Source organism: Lepisma saccharinum, chromosome 1, assembly GCF_977018435.1.
Source record: "Lepisma saccharinum chromosome 1, izLepSacc3.1, whole genome shotgun sequence".
In the NCBI taxonomy this organism is placed as follows: Eukaryota; Metazoa; Arthropoda; class Insecta; order Zygentoma; family Lepismatidae; genus Lepisma; species Lepisma saccharinum.
This window is the reverse complement of record NC_139229.1, coordinates 70,760,294-70,772,974: the sequence shown is the minus strand read 5'-3', so window position 1 is coordinate 70,772,974 and position 12,681 is coordinate 70,760,294. Positions and strand designations below refer to the sequence as shown.

The 12,681-nt window shown below is 37.3% G+C and overlaps 1 protein-coding gene across 1 annotated transcript in view; it reads right to left on the bottom strand.

Moving 5' to 3' along the window:
- LOC145978802 (pancreatic triacylglycerol lipase-like) overlaps nucleotides 1-11,822 on the bottom strand; it is a 39,401-nt gene extending 27,579 nt beyond the window's left edge. Inside the window, exon 1 of the mRNA XM_083111648.1 lies at nucleotides 11,659-11,822. Coding sequence (XP_082967774.1) covers nucleotides 11,659-11,740 — 82 coding nt within the window. The 5' untranslated portion in view covers nucleotides 11,741-11,822. The remainder of the gene's footprint in view (nucleotides 1-11,658) is intronic.
- Between the last annotated feature and the right edge of the window lie 859 nt (nucleotides 11,823-12,681).

Sequence of the window (12,681 nt, the reverse complement as noted above, 5' to 3'; positions counted from 1 at the left end):
CGACACTACCTTCCAGAAGATTTTCCTAAGTTTCAATTTTGAGAAAGATAGTTCTTTCTTCGTGGTTGTTACTTGAAGAGTAGGAAACAAACAGAAGGCGGTACAGGATACAGAGAACACTGGAAGCTAGTGTAGAGCTATCAAGGAGTAGAAACTTTACCAAAGCACTTGATTTCAGATTAAAGCACATTCCTGAAACGTAAAACTTTATCAGGATATTCTGAAGATAAATCATCTTCGTCCCCGTTACAGAGAGCAATAGCCGCATCTGAAGTTGTAGGAACGAAGGACGAACTGCTAAAATTATCCATACCCTTCTTCAGTTTAAAACACCGGAAGCATTTAAATGTCCCATACTTTGCTCCGTGGCAGTTTGAGGTGCTTTATCATTAACATATTAAAATCGTGTAGGCTATGCAAGGTCACGAGACAGAAGAAAAGCCAAGACAAAGCGTTTTCTATTCAAGAAAATAATAATTCCATAAAATTGTCCAAGCAATTTTTGCGTTAATGTTTTACATGATAAATGAGAATTGCTTTGACTTTTTTGGGCCCCTTAGGCTTAGAGCTCCCGCCCGCCTCTGATTTGACGTATTCATTCAAATTATAACGTTAAACTAGAATATAAAGCCAGATAAAAAAATGTTTTAATTTTATTGCCCACAAAAATTAGCCTTTTCTATCTTTCTCACTTCCATTTATTACGTTTTTCGTATCAACCTCACGGGAGGCGAGGCCCCTACATGCGCGAGGCCCAGGGTGGTCGCCCACTTCACCCACCCCTTGCTACGCCAATGGTTATACAACCTCAAGGCACCTGCGCCTAGCAGAAATTCAAATATTTCCATGCGTAGTGAAATATAATCGCCGTTGGCAACACTGACAGCAGTGCTCGCGTCTACTTGCAAGAACTACATAGAGTCTCACGGGTCTTCTTAAGACCCGGGTAATAAAAAAGCCTGGCAGGCATCGATGCCTGTGCACAACTGTGACGTGAAGCTCGCTTGCGCGATGTCGAACACCTGGGCTTGACGTGCGTGTTGCATATTATTGTAGGCGCGCCTCCTCGCAGACGGGGTTTTTCCGGGTCTTGTGCAGGTCTCTAGGGTTCGAGCAGATTAGTTATCATTGTAATTTTCTGGTAAGTAAGAAATGTGTGTTTGTACATCCTCGAAATTAACGAATGTTCATTTATTAGACATATTTTGAAAGCTCATTTTAGCTTTTTAATCATGTAGTTACATTGTAAAAATCTTTTTTTTTGTTTCAAAGCGACGATACGTATTTTCTTATTTAAAATGTGGTCCAGAAGCGAGTTCCTAAGGAGGCCTATGCCTGATTTGGTTTATTTATCTTCGCTTTTCTGGCACTTTTGTCGCGAAGATGAGAATGAGTGATGATGTGATGGGATTGATGACACTAACAAAGAACACCCATACTCAGACCGAGATTCGAACCCGGGACCCCCTGGCGTCGTAGGGACTGTGCTAACCATTCCTCCACGGAGGTCGGCTATCGTCGTTACTGTACACGTATATAACGCATGTCAACAATCAAAAGCTTGATAGTAACAATTTCTTCTAATAAATTGTAGAAACGTGAATAAACATGAATTAAATATGTTTTCTTGACCACAAGTAACTTTTTCAAAGCAACTATGTGCGTGGGCCATGTTTGAATCCACGGTTCCCAAGGTGGCCCACATGTAACGGTTTTGCAATTCCTTTTTTTTTAATTTACAAACAATTTTAGAAAATAACCATTTGGTACACGTTGATAATTCAGAAATTTATCTCTCATTAAAGGTTTGTAAGATTATAACTATGGCCACCTTTGGTCCACCTACCTTATCATCTAATCTAAAACACAACACGTGAGAAACTAATTTTTATAATTTTTGTCACTATATTTAGCTGTCAGGAAGCAACAATACTACCAAAAGAACTCGAAATTGAAGCAAGCCTTTTACTTGAACTTCAACGAAGCATCCTAGTATTCACTTTACGAAATAGCCATTAGGATTTTGATAACTTCAATGACACTCGGACGTCACTATTTAAAATTTTCATATATTTTATCACTTATTGATCTACTTTTACTATTTGTAACAGCTGAATTACGAGCAGAGGAACTATGTTCAAGGGCTACGCTACCTTCATCATTATCGTTAGAATTAACTTTGACTGACTGTTAAATCATTGCCATCAGCTTGAAGCTTTTTGATATGTTGTTCCATACCTTCAATACGGGAATTCAACTGTTGGGATTTTTCTGTACAATCAGAAATATGCTTATGTACATCAGCATTAACATCGTTTTAATTTCTAAAATAGTGACTCTAGACATAAGATCAACTATGTTAGCAGATCAGTTATTATAATTTGAATTGAGATTATCTAAACGACGTTGGTCATAATCAAGAACGTGTTCTTTCAATGATTCTTGCACATTTTTTTTAAATTCAGATAGTGTGTCATCAACATTTCGACATTAATTATGAAATACAGATTCAAGACGTGTAGTTGATTGTAATCACGCTGTTCCAACCGCATCTATCTTGTCCTTAAATTCAGACATTAAAATATAGAGCCGATTGTTAACATGACTAATATCATCATTAACAGCTTGAAATTTAAAATCAAGCTGTAAAGATAACTGTGTATGTGCACTAGATAATTGAGCTTGTTTCAAAGATATAACTTCGAACTTCACCTGAATATTTTCATTAGACAGATTTAATTCTGATCTAAGTTCTTGATTAGACTGTTCAAACTGAATCTTAAGTTCTTCATTAGACTGTTTAAGTTCCTGATTAGACTGTTCAAACTGAGTCTTAAGTTCCTGATTAGACTGTTCAGACTGAGGCTTAAGTTCTTGGTTAGAACTTACAAAAGCTAATTGTATGCTAGAAGCATAGAGCCACTCGGGGTAATACGTCCAACTTTTTTTTGGCGGTTTATAGCTTCGTGGAATGCAGGAGTGTCGTAATGAAGAGAATGTAAAATGAAATTTACATGTTTCGTTATTGTTACCTACACGTTTTATTACTGTAAGTCTTGTAGCAAAAGAACCATAGAAAAATAAAACAGATGAATGTAAATTTGGGCAAATCACCTCGTGTTCAGGGTACCCATTACGGGTAAAATGCCCAATACAAGAAACAATTGTTGTAATAGGGTCATTCCATGTCAAATCATCCAGAATTTTGTGAAAATGTCACCCACCATCTCCGATTTTGATGAAATTCAGTATACTTAAAGAACTTTTCATGCTGATTACAAAAATGACAACTTTTTTGAGATTGGTCAAGGGGTTCAGAAATTACACGTTTTTAAAAATCTCTGAGTACGCCACATGCGGCTCCACTTTGAATGACACGCATTAGGCTATAAATTATAGTATCTTCTCTCAGGTTTGCCGTAGAAATTTCAAGTTTGATTTCTTTTGCTCAGGATAGTGTAAGCTTTCATTTAAATAAGGTTTCTGATCAGTATATCAATAATCATGTATTTTATGTATAGTTTCATGTATTTTTTTAGAAAAATAAATGACTAACTTCAAGAGCGAATTTCGTGCAATGCCCCCCCCCTTCAATTTCACCCAAACTTTATATACAGGTAGCTGAGAGTGGGTACTAATGCTTGATGGAAAAATTGGGATGGGCGGTTCAGAGACAGGGTGATAAAAAAATCATTTCATTAAAAGTTAATCTTATTATAAATGCTTATGTATCAGCACAAAGTCTCAAGTACAATATGTTTTGAGGTATAATATTCAAAATTTCTGTTCACTATGTGTGAAGGTAAGCATAGGCGTAACCAGGTGGTGGCAAAGGGAATCATTTTCCCTATCCAAAATTTATAGATTAATTAAAACCTACAAGTTAAATATATTTTGTGAACCTCCTGGCACTTTAGGAACAAACAAAAAAAGAGTAATTATTGTGATTTTTCAAATGTATTTAGCAAATAATCTTTGACACTATTTTTATGGGACTGGAAACTTTGATGCTCTCAAGCAAAGATAGTTCCCAAGTTCCGCTCATGAAGATAGTACCGAAAAATACTTACTCGATTATATACTATGCATTGCCAAAATTTCATGCACTATAAATTGTGCCGTTCACATTTTCTGTTCCCAACTGTAAAAAAAATATACCTGTACCTTCTCTGGATGCTACGTAAAAGGATTTTCTTGGAATTGGCGGCCTGTCAAGGAAGCTATGCTTTGTTGCATGCTAACTTCATCCACGCTTTACTTCAATTCATATCTACTTGTATGTGAAAACTTCTATGTTTTAGGTGGACTGTCGAGCTAGGAAACAGTCATCGTTGAAGGAGTGGATCTTTGGATTTTGTTGAACTTGGAATGGAGGAGAAAGAAATAGGTGCAAGTGGAATCAATGACACCATATTCAAAATACCGTGGTCAGCATTCAAATGATTTCTTAATTAAAATCGTTCAAGCAAAGTTGATTCTGTGTTTCATCATTTATTTGCAGTAGTGATGTAGGTTTATGAAGACATACGGATTATGTACTAGAAACACAATTTGTAATTTTTACACAAATCAATGATCATTAACTGTAAATTTCTTTTACAGTAACTGTAAAGTAACTCAGTTACTTTCAAAGTACCAGTAACTGTAACAGAGTTACTTTTTAAATGAGTAAATGAAACTCGGTTACTTGTAAAAAGTAACTTACCGAACACTGTAAATAACCTGTAGCCTAAGTTCAAAACAGTGCATACTTAATCTTCCTGATGCTGTTGTATAGTACTTTACATTCGCTGACACATTGTACTGCAGGTTGTTATCATTTCACCTTACGTGATTAATAAGAAATTTATGCCTCTAATACCATTTCTATGGAATTGGTACTTCATTGCTGAACTTGTTACTTGATACAGTTGATGTCTATACAAGTCTTGTGAGTGTTCCAACCACCCCCATCACAAGGAGATTTTCTCTGGTATGTGGCAAGAAAAGCTCGATTTGGAAAAACTTCAATCAGCACAAATGTGTATTATTAATTCTTACTTCATATTACGTATCTCCGTGAAGAGTATAAAAAAAATTCCATATTGAGATAAAATGCACAAAAAGAAGAATGTTCTCGAAGAAAATTTGCTAAGCTTGGGAATGCTAATGACTATGATTATCATATTTTTAAAAAATTGAAGACAGTTGAAACTAACTTAGATAGAGTGGAACTTCGATTTTACGTTGTTCAGGGGACAAAGCTGAAAATACTTAGAATGCGAGAAAATGTAAAACCGAGGAAAGGTTGTTATGTTGGGACCACCAATATTGAATGTAAAATGCAGGGAAATGTCAAATCGAGGAACTTGAAATCGGGGTTCCACTGCAATTATTATTTGTAGGTTTTAATTAATCTATAAATTTTGGATAGGGAAAATGATTCCCTTTGCCACCACCAGGTTACGCCTATGCTTACCTTCACACATAGTGAACAGAAATTTTGAATATTATACCTCAAAACATATTGTACTTCAGACTTTGTGCTAAATACATAAGCATTTATAATAAGATTAACTTTTAATGAAATGATTTTTTTATCACCCTGTCTCTGAACCGCCCATCCCAATTTTTCCATCAAGCATTAGTACCCACTCTCAGCTACCTGTATATAAAGTTTGGGTGAAATTGAAGGGGGGGGGCATTGCACGAAATTCGCTCTTGAAGTTAGTCATTTATTTTTCTAAAAAAATACATGAAACTATACATAAAATACATGATTATTGATACACTGATCAGAAACCTTATTTAAATGAAAGCTTACACTATCCTGAGCAAAAGAAATCAAACTTGAAATTTCTACGACAAACCTGAGAGAAGATACTATAATTTGTAGCCTAATGCGTGTCATTCAAAGTGGAGCCGCAAGTGGCGTACAGGGATATTTTTAAAATCGCGTAATTTCTGAACCCCTTGGCCAATCTCAAAAAAGTTGTCATTTTTGTAATTATCATCAAAAGTTCTATACGTATACCGAATTTCATCAAAATCGGAGATGGTGGGTGACATGGCCTGGATGATTTGACGTGGAATGACCCAATACTTGACATGACATATTTCAAGGAAAATAATACACAGCATTAACTGGAAGATTATTAACGTTTGTTTCGTAAACAAAATATCATTTGCACAGACAAGCATAGCGTTCTAACAACATTTATTTTCAATTTACCATAACCTCTTTTACTGCTTACATTTGTGAGAAATTGCATTGCACTTTGGACACATGGACGTGAATTTGGTACATATTTCATGCATCCACATACTGCAACGAATACACTGGATCCAGTCACATTGTGGTCCTTTCTTATCATAATAATGCCCATGGGCATTACTTTGTACTTTGGCATTGTACTTAATTTCTGTGGGCATATCACCCCACAGCTACAAGCAGAAAATTGAATAACTGGGTTGGGAACTGTGAGCACCATGGGGCAGTTTCACTCTACAGATATGTTTCCATGACTCTTGATCTTTACACCAAATATAATTCAGTTTCTTTCTCTCTTGGGAATATTATTCCACACTGTTAATACAGCAACGTCCAAAAAAATATTACCACAAAAATTGTCTTCTTACCTCATGAAATAAACCCTGAATGGCTTCAGATCTTTCTCACAAGCTCCAAACCTGCTGCCTCGTTTCACCACGGAGGGCGCTTTCAAACGAGAGTCGGAGTGTTGCCATAACATTAACGTTGCGCGAGATACGAGGGGGTGGGCATTTAACCCCGATGGGCATATTCCCCCGAGTGACTCTACATGCTTTTATTATGTCATTTAAATTAGGATTTATACTTTCCAAATACACCGGCAATTGGTAAGGATCGTAACTGGAATCACATTTGTTACAACAATATTTTTCCTTAGTGGTAGAATAAATTGTCCAATGTGTGACGGAAAGCTTCAAACATGAAACATGATACCACGAATGACAATCAAAACATTGCACATACCTCAGGTAGTTGTCGAGTTTATCATAACAAGCCACTCCTTCAATCTTACCTGACTGTACATCACAAATGTCACCATCGAGAGAATTACTACTATTTAAGTAGGTTCCTTCATATTCAACATTAGATTTTAGCCTACGTGAATGTCTAGGCTTCGTTTCTTTAGATTTATCTGCCATGATTGCACAGAATAATAATAAACTTAAGATATAATATATTTAGGGTCGCCAATTTTGCCTTCGCAACATGTTCAACAAATTGCAACTCGAAGACAAAATAAAATTTTAAAAGTCTATAACTACCATTGCGCAAACTTCAGACCACGCATCAGGAGATTGTCCTTCCTTTATTCAATCCTGGCTGTAGGAGCAAAATTATTGAAGCAAGCCTTTTACTTGAACTTCAACGAAGCATCCTAGTATTCACTTTACGAAATAGCAATTAGGATTTTGATAACTTCAATGAAACTCGGACGTCACTATTTAAAATTTTCATATATTTTATCACTTATTGATCTACTGTCTTTTGTTTCTTTACCGTTGCTTTGGTCAAAATGTATGTAGAAATTTATACATCATAATTTTACATTACCAATAATAATAATTATAATAATTATACATCACGTTTTACTAACATAAAAAAATATAAATTCATAACAGCACAAATATATCGTGCGTATTAAACACAAAATAAAAAATAAATAATCAAATAAATGAACATCTTTGGGTCAGTCACAAAATGCATGAATTCAAGATTGATGCATTTTCTGTTTATCGATTGACACAGTTAAATGTGTGAGTGATTTTGGTTTATTTGAACCGTTTGTGTCTAATCTTCTCCATTGATACATATTAGTGCATCGCCCGGAGCGGTAGCTGATAGATGTATACCGTCAAACGGGATAACTTCGTACAGATGTTGGCATATTCTAATGTGCCCTGCAAAATCCCTGGCGAGTGACAACACGAAAATTATACGCAAGGAACACTTGGTCCTTTATAAATGTACTGAAGGAATACCAAAGAAATCCCAAAATATTAGGGGGGTGAAAAATACGTCAGCATTTTCTTGTTGAAGTTACCCCAGCAAATGGCGTAACTTCGTCATCTCTGCTTACGTTCCTAGCAGGTCAAAATTACCCCCATGAAGAGGCAAGATCGTCACGTTTCGGCGACCGTTTTACCCTTTCCGATCAGTCGTAAAGCTTCCTGCACCTGGTCGGAGGTATAGTTCTAATACTACCAACTACCTTCTGATATGTCCTTGGCATCGTGCACGAGGAAATGCTGCAAACATCGCCAACGCACAGACACTTGCACACCTCACACTTCCTCCCTTGATGTCCGCTCCACAACTGCACGTGTGTGGCTTCACACTCCCTTTGTTCCACCAGCATGAGACTCCTACCGACATCTATCAGTCTCATGACGAAGTTACCCTCAAAGATGAAGTTACTCCGTTTGACGGTACCCTTTATGCATTCTTGTGTGTATTTCAATGCATCGAAAAGTGCGTCATTAGCAGTTTATGGACTTTAATGTGTTACTGGAGTTACCTTATCTGTGTCAATTGTCATATTTTGGATTTTGTGTGAATAAACATACACAAATGTATATACGGACAGCATGGTAAGGTACGACGCCTGGGATCCCGGGTTCGAAACCCTGCCTGGGCATTGGTATTCTTTGCTAGTGTCTCTCTATCAATTTCATCATACTCATCTTCATCGTCGTTATTAACCAAAAGTGGCATGAAATCAACGCTAAATATGAAAAATCAATCAATGAAGCAAATGTCTGTAAATAAAATGAAAATGGCCTTGTAGAACTGAAAGGACCTTAGAATTTATCCTTTATACCATTCATGATTTATGCCGCTCATAAATTCTAATTTCCAAAAGTAAAAGCTCGCTGAGATGACCGAAGGGGGCTGAATTCTATTATCTTCGCCAAACATTGAAATTTTCTAGTATGTACAAAAATGAATCAATTCTGGATTACTGTGTAACTAATGAAATTAAAAGTAATGTGTGCTATGCATCAAAATAATAATAATAATAATAATAATAATAATAATAATGAACGTTAATTAAAATTTATTATTTTTTGTATTATATACTTTGAGTCACGAGAAATTCAAATAAATCGATCCGTACGTTTGAGAAAGAGATTCTTGGCCCTTTCTCCCGGAAAAAAATCTGTCTATTCCCGTGCCTTGTGATATATCAGGTAAAAATCTATGGGAATCTCGGAAATTTTCACCTTCTCCATTGTTAGATGTAACTTGAAAATTCTCAATGTTCAAGCCTGCCTGCCAATTTACAAAACTGAACACAGCCGTTTTCTTATTTAAATTTGGACATTTTATCACACATAAAGACAGATTATAAATTGCAGTTTTTGTGTATCATTATTTTTTAAACTGATTCATTGAAATTACATTAATTAGGTTCATTATGTAAGGATTGTTAATATTGTAAAGACTGCCTTGCTCATTTTTAGGGTGGTTGGATAGGAGTGAAAATTAATCGTCATTTCTTCAGCCAACTTTTTAGTGTTAGTTTATTCCAACATTGGCGATGGCCATCTAGGAACACACTGCAAAGTCAGCCTCTCTTCTATTCTGTAAGCTACACCTAAACACCTTTCATGCTCATCGTCGCGATTAGCCAAGCGGAAAAAAGAGGACCTAAATAATAAAGCGAATACGACGACAGTAACTACCATGAAACTAAGTATGGTAATTGGAGCACTGAAACTGATAGTCTTATAAATATTGTTCATTACAACCATGGGCCACTGCAGATTTTTTTCTCAGGGGGCAGAGTCATACAATTTATTTATTATTATTATAATTGATATTATTATTATTATTGCTATTATTATTTTTGTTGTTATTACTACGACTACTACTACTGTTTTTTTAAATAACTACATTTGTAATTTCCATATTGTGCATATTTACATATAGATCAATGTAAAATAGACTGTAAGCTTAAATGTAATCCTACTTACAAATAATAATAATAATAATAGTTGCTGTAACGTACGGCCTGTAAGTCATAGAAAATAATATTTTTTGTTAAAATATCGCTACAATTTTACCATTCGAATTACAGTAACCTTTTTCAGAAATCTCAGGGGGGGGGACAGGTGCCCCTGGCCCCTCCCTACGGACGCTCTTGATTACAACAATGCAGAGGATACAGTTACCTAATTTTTCTACTTTTTGTAAAGTTTCTTTGGCAATAAAATCAATGGCCTGCCTGAGCGGGCACTGCTGCACGCAGGATAGGAGCTGAAGGGGCTACTTCCGAAAATCAGAATATTACAAATGAAAGCAGTAAGCGATTTGGGAGAAACCTACGTCATATGGGCAAACTCGCCATAAAATGGCCCGATTACCATTTTTGTATTTGAACAACTTTTAATACGAAGGTTAAGATTGGTAATAACGAAAGATTTATAGTGTAAACACCCAGCACATAGAACACAGCTATATCACTCAAACGTTTACAATTCCAGTAAAAAGCGTCCCCTATAGCTTAGTGGTAACGTCGTCGCCTTGTAATCCCGATTAGCCTATAAAATGGACTTAAAACAAAAAATCCTACAAACAATTCCAGCAACCTACAAAAGTCCCGCTTACGCTAGTGCAAGTGGGGGTCCTCATTTTCCTTGAGGAGCTCAAGAGACTCCCAACTTCACTTTCACGTGGTACCCCCCTGAACTGCATTTTGCAGACTAACGAGGCTCTGGTGCTTGGACCAATGGCCAGCATAATCCTCCATGACAGTGGTTCCCAAACTTTTTCATTTCACGGCACCCTTAGTGTTTCAAGATTTTTCCGCGGCACCCATCAGCTTGCAACGCTCAGTTAGTGTGGTTAGGTTGCTTGTATAAGTTAAAAAAATAAACACATATTTCAAATTCAGAAACATTTATGTGTAAAAAAGTACTAAATAAGCACATGTTTGGATTGATGTGATTGTCCGATTCTAAAACCATGTGCAGACTATCAAGTAAGTAGTTCAGTAAAAGTATTGGAAGGGACAAGGGCGCCGCGGTGCACACTTTGGGTACAACTGCTCTATGGGACTTGTGCTGCGTCATGTCTGTATGTGTTTGTGATTGCCACATCGTCTACTATATTCTGTCCCTGGAAACTGTGGGAGAAAGGGGAGAAAGCAACTGGGCAGATCAACAGTGCGCTCTGCTGCAATTGGCTGGTAGCAGCACTCACTTCCTCTCTCAAGAGTTAATTGGTCGAGCCCTCTCGAGTCACTACTTGCACAGAGACTTGTTTCCAGGCGCTCGCTCCAGAGATTCCAGGAACAGAGTATATTTCATCTTATCAACATTCATCCTCATCCTCGCAATTTACAGAAAGTGCAGAAACGCGAAGTAAAGTTCACATTTTTCTTTACTGAAAATAAAGTTGACCACACGGAAAAATGGCATAATTTACACTGAGTACCTACAGAAAGCGTATCCCCCCTTACTAAATTCTCAGTGACGCAACTGAATGAAGTTGAAGCACTTCTTGTGCAAAATAACAAGAAATAGAAACCAGGCGCTGACCAGTCCATGACCCAGTTTTTAACTCTGGAACCAAACGCGCCATGTGTTGGTGCTACGACCAACAAACTGTGGTAATACTAAACTCACCAGGGTGACGTTCGTGATGACCAGCCGCGCAATAGTTCACGAATACAGCCAGAACCACAACAGACACACACGTCAACTTCATCTTGTCTACAGACACTTGTCGATTCCTGCACGATGCTTAAACAGTGGATCCAGATTCTTGTGTGACCACTTTCGTTTCGCGGGTTCGGGCTGCCGGACGGCAAGCAATATGGCACAAGGCGTACCCTCGGGGGGACATCGAGCACGTGATTCCTCCTCTGCCCCCCCCCCTCACAAGTCGTGTCATGTGTTCTCATATGGATGGTTTTATGTAAGAAGGAGAGTAGCAAGAGTCTACTATCATATCACCGCTTTCTCTTCTACGGAATCATCAACTCTTTCTCCTTGTCTTATTTAGTAATGGTGCTTCGGCATTATGCAAGCTGGAGGAAGAACTCGTTCGCAAGACGCATGATACCTCACCTGCGTGTTATTGTCTTCTTTTATTGGAGTAAACGACCGAACACACACTTATCACCGGATGCAGTGCATGGTTACCGAGCGGTATCCTACTTTCAGCGCGAGGCACTGCTTGGGTGGATAACACGACATGGTCGTCTTAGCAGTGGTGACTCATTCCTTTCCATTTTAAATTCTTGAATCTCGACGGATTTTCCCTTTAGTTTTCCGCTAGTTAGAAGCACTTGAGAGTTTGTGTCGATGACACAGCTCTCGCTTACCTCCTAAATCATCTCCTGGTTCATGAATTCCATAAGCTAGTCTTGGGGATTCCTGAGCTCCATTTCTTACAGTTTTTGGTAGATAAGATGTGATTTGTATCAGCGCCATAGTCAAGATTCTAAAAGGTGATCAAACTGCAATGATGGACATCGCACCCGTTTTCTATCCACGATATTGAATTGTATACAAATGCCAAATTTCCTCTTTCTCTTATTCACTCACATACTTTTTCTCATTTCTTTCCTGTGTAACTCTTTCTCCATTTCTGTATACATATCTAAATCTTTTACCCTCTCGCTCTCTTTGAATGTGCCTATCGGT